The sequence below is a fragment of the Bactrocera latifrons genome, unplaced genomic scaffold (assembly GCF_001853355.1).
Source record: "Bactrocera latifrons isolate USDA-ARS-PBARC rearing strain unplaced genomic scaffold, ASM185335v1 scaffold_67, whole genome shotgun sequence".
Lineage (NCBI taxonomy): Eukaryota > Metazoa > Arthropoda > Insecta > Diptera > Tephritidae > Bactrocera > Bactrocera latifrons.
This window is the reverse complement of record NW_017537345.1, coordinates 1,358,130-1,365,173: the sequence shown is the minus strand read 5'-3', so window position 1 is coordinate 1,365,173 and position 7,044 is coordinate 1,358,130. Positions and strand designations below refer to the sequence as shown.

Below are 7,044 nucleotides of genomic sequence, written 5' to 3'. Positions count from 1 at the left end.
TTCTTGAGGTCTTAACAAAAATAATTTAGAACTTTTTATTTAAAAATTTTTATTTCTAAAGTTATTTCTGTTAAATTGAGAATATAAAGATCGTCATACTTGCTCTTATTCAAATTTCCTACTGTGGGTATTAATTTTCAATTCTTTACATACTATACTGCTCAAAACAACGGTTATTGAACCCTATTAGCTTCTTTGCGCACACGTTTGCTGGTCAGTTGAGGAAATTTACATAAATCAAACATAAAATTATCYAAAGCTGTTTTTTCCTACATTCAAAGCATAACATTTATCTACGCCTTTAGTCATGGTGCTATAATCAAAGAGCGTTATATGTAATATTGTCGTGGTAGCATCATTGGTCTTGCTGATAAGCGTGGCACGTCAATGCTGGTGAGCAAGCAACTCCCTTGTTCAGACCAAAAAAATGCGACATCATAAATTTGTCGAATTTCATAAATACATTGACTGATTTGTTGTTTTCCGTCAAATGCGGCTGATGTCTTAAGAGTTTATACCATTTAACAATAATTGTTTCTTCGACGGCTTGCACATACACTTAAGCTATTAAATAAATATGTTATTATTAATTATATTGCCGCTATTAGTGCCAAAGTATGTTTATTAATAACTTGCACATTTTTGCATACAATTTCGAAGAAAATCCTTTTACTAAAACTTATTTGCAATACTACTACAATATAGCATATTTTATAATCGTATGGCTTCAGACATTCATGCTGCATACTTAATAACATTTAATTTTAATCCTCAGTTATATGATATTTTTAATGAACGCGTAAAATTTCAGAATCACCCAATATTTTTCCAGTATTAATATATTTGCTGTCTGTCAACACTTTATATATGTACGTACGTGTATATATTGACTAATTTTATACTGCTAGACAAGCCTTTATCTAATCAAAGCATTTGGTAGCACACAATTTATAATTACTCTTTGATAACTTCTTCAATTTACACACTTTTCGATAAAACAAATACTTTACTTCAACATACTTAAACTAGATATATTTCCATATCTGGTATATACCATTGTTGCCGTTTTAGTCCTATCAGACCAAAAGTGATAGTTTCATTAGCTTTTGGTAGTTTGATTGATGCAAGGATCACTCTAGGTTATCGGGTCCATTCGAGCCTTCSTCCACTATGGGTGATGATTTGACTCCAACTACGGTTTTTATGAGAACAACCCAGCATAAATTGTTTGAAAAGGAATGTAACGTATTCCTTGACCGAAAGCATTTAGATCTCACTATGTAGGTTTTCGATAGAAGACATCAAGAGGCATCCTTTAATAGTACCACATGCAATATTATAATACGTTCGAAGCTTCTTCTTATGAGTTTCACAACATCCAGGTGACCATGTCAGTGCAGCTTACTTAATGGCTGGCTGTCCGTTTGCCTTACTTGTTACCAACAATGTTTATTTGTTGTKAAATGAAACGCCTAAAATCTGAGCGTGGTTGACAGTCSGAATTTTAACGCCATCGACTGTGATACAATCTGTACTCTTTCGTCCATTTCGTTGATATGYAGAGAAAAAGTAAGAAAGATCGGTACACAAAAATATGTTAATATGTTCTCACTCATGGCAACACTGACAAACAYATACTCAGGTTTCTATATTTTACTTTTTTGGTTTAAATTGTTAACTAAGCGACCTAAGCTTACGAATTTCACTCAAATGTCAATTTATTGTAGTGACAGAAAAGTGTCACTCATCGTCATCGATTTGGTCTATTGCCGAAAATATGTTTCCTTCTAATTATATGAGAAAATTTTATTTAGTCAAACCAAACACTTTAAGTATCCACAATATAAGTTTATTTTCCAAACCAGCTGTGATTTTCGAGGTGAGTGCAGAACTCATAAAGATTAAAATTARATTGCGGTCGCTTTTGAGTTATAAAAATAACCGTTATTGCAACTAGATAGTTTAGAAGTAGTGATAGGAGTGAGCTACTTAAACTTCTCCACCTGGTTTTTCAATGGAGGTGAAGATCGTACTCTTCCTCTGCTTCACCCGGCGTGTACTACATCGAAGGGAGGTGGAKTCTTTTTKTCCATTCGGACKACATGACGTAACTATGTCAATATCRTCGTATATCTCATACAGCTCATCCTTCCATCGAATACGATATTCGCTGTGGCCAGTGCGGAAAGTACCATAAATCTTCTCTCAAAAACTMSTAACGTCGACTCAYCAGATGTTGTCATTGTCCATRCYTCTGTRCCATATAGCAGGACAGGAATAACGATGRACTTATAGAGTTTGGTTTTTGTTCGTCGAGAAGGAACTTTACTTCTCAATKGACTACTCAGTCCGAAGTAGCTCCTATTGACAAGAGTTTTTCTGAGATGCATTTCAAGGCTGATATTGTTGTTGGGGTTAATACTGGTTCCAAAATAGACGAAATTATCTACGAGTTCGAAGTTAAGACTGTCAACAGAAACGTGGGAGCCTAGTCACGAGTGCGATAACTATTTGTTTAATGATGTCKAGAGATATTTCGTCTTGCYCTCGTTCRSTACCAGACCCATTTGCTTCGYTTCCATTCTGGAGAAAACAGAACTAACGCCGCTCCTGAGGGAGCTTTTGGTATTGCTCTACGTCAGTTTACACAGCCGTATTAGTCTTACGATGTTCAGGSGGCTTATCGCACGGTAGTTGGCCCAGATTATGGGGTCTCCCTTTTTGTAGATTGGGCAGACCACACTTACATTCCAATCGTCGGGCATGATGTAGTACATAAATGCATTACTATATTTGCATATAGACGGTGCAATAACCTGAAGTCACGATCAGCCAATAACATAAGTAGAAATACATRCATCCAAATATACATTATCACAATCATACTTAGATGTATATATGTATGTATGTACGACTGAGAAACTAAAAATATAGATACACACTTACGTCTATACAAAACTCCGTACACTCTGGTTCTCCTTGATTGACGCAATGGAACTATGTATGTGTAATGAGTCTGAAGGAGAACTTCATTTAAAAATGCACATATGTACTGACATATGTATGCAGCATGCGTATGCATTTAATTAATGTACATATGTATATTTTATTAAATCACTTCTATTTAAAATAATTAATATTGATAGCAGTGAACTTTTATTCACCAATTTGCTTATAAATTATCACTGTTTAAYTTAATATTGTGAAATTTTTACAAATGCATATAACTTCCAATATTTGCAGTGACAGTATATGACCTGCGCAATATTTCGAATGGTAAACTACTTATGTAAGTTGCTGAAAAAGATCAAACACTACACATACATACATACATATATATATGTGCTAAATTTTCAGTACCGATTTCGTCCAATGCAATATTCAGTTTGAAATGGCTATCATCAATATCTGAAARCATTTACAATCTGCCCGACCTCTTTCACTTTCAAATTAGCGGGTCACGCAGATCCCACGACTAGCATTAATAATCATACGTACATATTCATGTATCGAATTCAAGTTAGATAAGAAATAAATTAAACTAATATGATATTCTTGTCTTTATTTCCGTTAGCTATATTTGCTTATATTATATAACTTGTTTTATTCTTCTATATTATTGTTTTCAATAAATGTACTAGCCTATACTTTCACAAGTTGTCAACTTGTTTTGAATTTAAAGCGTTCGACACAATTCGCATTATATTAGCTGAATTCATTGTCAATGTCTATCTTATCTTGAAATAGTCAACAACTAGAACTGGGATTTAACTAAAGGGATTTACTTGTCGTTTTCGTAATGCCCTTCAATCATATGTACATATTCTCCCGAAGAAATATAATATGTTGCCATGCCGCTTTTCTTCTATATACGATGAAATTAAGAAATTCTGGAAGTCAAACGTCAGCTTCTTCCAATTATGTATGTAGTCATTTAAATAATCAAAAAAACGTTAACTTCAGTTCCAACGAAAATATAATACTCTTCGACAGAAGAATTTTATTTTGACATACATATGTTAGAAAATAATCCATGCCAAGTTTCACGAAGATATATTGTCAAATGAAAAGTGCTCCAAACAGGATCTTGATTGTGTTCAATCAGTTTGCATACCGTTTATAAACTAAAATCCCGTATCGAGGGTTCCAACAAACAAGCAGCATTTTGGGAAAAAAGTACATGTGCAAAACGTCAGATCGATATTTCAAAAACTGGTTCACGTATACACGCCAATGAACATAACGAAATCGACTCAGCTTGTTACGCTGATCTGATCGTTTATATTGAATATATTTCTATGGTCTCTGATGTCTCCTTCTGTTACAAATTTCGTTGCAAACTTAATAAGGGTATATATTGTATTTCCCTGTGCAAGGTATACAAAATTTTTACTTATTGATTTTCAATCTTATTGAATACTTAATATAATAATAAAAATGTTCTCGTTTTTCATGTTGACGACAAACATGACAATTTGAAATTTTTCATTTTTTAATTTATGTTTTATAAACATTATTAAATTATTAAACTTTTCTTATTGCAGATTTTGAAAGTATACTTGAAATTGRTTCCAGTGTGCAAATAGGCTTAACTCTAACGAAATTCCAAACCAATAAATAAAAACGACATGATAAAAATATAAAATACGTACAGCTCTCAAATACGTTCGACTGACAAGTTAAAAAATTAGCTGTTTAGTAAATATTGAATTGTGATAACTGTTTCTTAGAAATATAGAAACCAAGCTAAATACTACTATATATTATACACATATACTCATATAAATATAAGAAGTCGTCTAATCCAATCGAAATGAATAGCACTGGCAATTTTTTCGACGAGCAGCTCGTCCATATTTACACACATTTGGTGCATAATTATGTGCCAGATTTCCTACTCACAATGAGCAATCATTTTGTGTATACGCCGTGGGTGTTCTCCTTGCTGGGCTCGGTGGTCATCGGTCTAGCCGGTATACTACCGTTGATCATAATACCCACTGATGAAAAAATTAAGGAGGGCGGTTACAAAGATCGTAAGTTAACAAAAACAATATATAACAGTTATACTAAAAACAATTTTCATAAATATTTTCTAATACTAACCTTTGTTTTATTCGCAGCTGGTGAATCCAAATTTCTCAAAGTGCTGTTAAGCTTCGCGGTCGGCGGCTTATTGGGTGACGTATTTCTGCATCTCTTACCCGAAGCTTGGGAAGGTGAAAAAAATAGTAAGTTTGCAATTATAAAATAAATACTTCTCAATTACCGTATGTTAACGATTTTATCAAAATTTCAGCTCCCTCTGAACATCCTTCCTTACGCTCAGGCCTTTGGGTGCTATCGGGCATACTTATATTCACCATAGTTGAGAAAATATTCTCTGGTTACACAAATGCCGATGAARAGAATCCTCAACCAAAATGTGTGGAAATCGCTAATTGTTTATTGCGCAAAACGGGCGGAAAAATTCCCGACGGTCATAACAATTCGGAAGGCTGTGCTAGATCATGTGACATTGAAGATGTGCCCAATGGCTGCTTCTTACGTGAACGAGARCAAAAACAAAAGGAACAACCCAAAAAAGTAGCAGGCTATTTAAATTTAATGGCCAATTCCATTGAYAATTTCACACATGGCTTAGCTGTTGCGGGTTCATTTTTGGTTTCCTTCCGACATGGTGTWTTGGCAACATTTGCAATTTTGTGTAAGTCTAAATTACTAATTGAAATGTATTTCYCTTATGCATAATATTTATGTTTTGTGCAGTGCACGAGATACCCCACGAAGTCGGAGACTTTGCCATACTTTTACGATCTGGTTTTAGTCGATGGGATGCTGCACGTGCCCAGCTTTTAACCGCCGGAGCCGGTCTGATGGGTGCGTTGGTTGCGATTGGTGGTTCGGGCGTTACATCGGCAATGGGTAAATTTACATTTGCCTTTACATTTTCATTTTATATTAATAATGTAAACTTTCAGAGGCGCGAACCTCCTGGATTATGCCTTTTACGGCTGGTGGATTTTTACATATAGCATTGGTGACAGTATTACCAGATCTCCTAAAAGAAGAAGAGAAAGCTGAGTCCTTAAAACAGTTGCTTGCGTTGATATTTGGTATTCTAATTATGGCTTTTATGACTGCATTTTTTGAGGCRTGAGCGCTGTAAATGTTTAAAAACCCAAAACATTTGCAAAATTTGTTATAGCACTTGTGTGTTTCTATAAAATAAATAAGCGAAAAATAATGTATCTGTACAATCGCGTAATACCAAGCAAGGAGTACAATATAAAACACATTTTATTTGGCATTATGTGAAATAATCGTTACAAAATAGTGGAGAACAAATACACAACCAAGTGCATAATTTTAAATTTAGTTGAAATCTGATTTGAATTATTGCAAGCACACTCAAACGAAATCACTATGTACCGAAATGGTATTAAAAGTTATACAAAAATTGTTAATATATTTTTTAATATTTCGCCAAAATCATGATTTTACTTACATTATTGTAGCTCTCATACATACAAMAACTATTTTGGCGATCAAGGTCGGCCATGTGGATTGCCTACAACATTTATTTCTGTAAAACTGTTTTAACTTTCATGAATTTAATATAAATAAATTTACTGTTTCAAATTTTATTAAGTAGCAATAGTAAGAGACAGTTGAATTAAACATAACTGTAATGAAAGAAGATCGATATTCCGTTCATTTGTGATATTGATCCTTTTAAAAATTCTTTAAGAAAATGCCATTAGTTATAAACGACTAYAAGATATTTTGTGTGAAAGATGACTTGATTATTGACCACTGTAAATACAAACATTCATAAATATGATGTACCTGTRCTGTGTTTATAATTTTAAAACTTTTAATTTATTCTACAAAATATACCTATGTCATCCCTCTTGTCCCAATACACTTGTGCCAACGATTTTTCCAATTCTCAGAACAGTTTTTGAAGCAAATTTTTGRAATAGACTCCAATGGACGTAGGGCTGCACGACTTCAATTGACTCAAAATTRTTTCGCCAGAGC

The 7,044-nt window shown here is 33.7% G+C and overlaps 1 protein-coding gene across 5 annotated transcripts in view; it reads left to right on the top strand.

Annotated features, from left to right (window-relative positions):
- The window catches only part of LOC108975592 (zinc transporter ZIP13 homolog), a 13,018-nt gene extending 6,170 nt beyond the window's left edge, over nt 1-6,848 (top strand). For all 5 annotated transcript variants that reach the window (XM_018944173.1, XM_018944172.1, XM_018944171.1 and 2 more), the window contains 5 exons: nt 4,545-5,036; nt 5,124-5,231; nt 5,300-5,707; nt 5,770-5,925; nt 5,982-6,848. In XM_018944173.1, the coding sequence (XP_018799718.1) occupies nt 4,814-5,036; nt 5,124-5,231; nt 5,300-5,707; nt 5,770-5,925; nt 5,982-6,160 (1,074 nt within the window). In that variant the 5' untranslated portion in view covers nt 4,545-4,813 and the 3' untranslated portion in view covers nt 6,161-6,848. The remainder of the gene's footprint in view (nt 1-4,544; nt 5,037-5,123; nt 5,232-5,299; nt 5,708-5,769; nt 5,926-5,981) is intronic.
- Nucleotides 6,849-7,044: the final 196 nt, after the last annotated feature.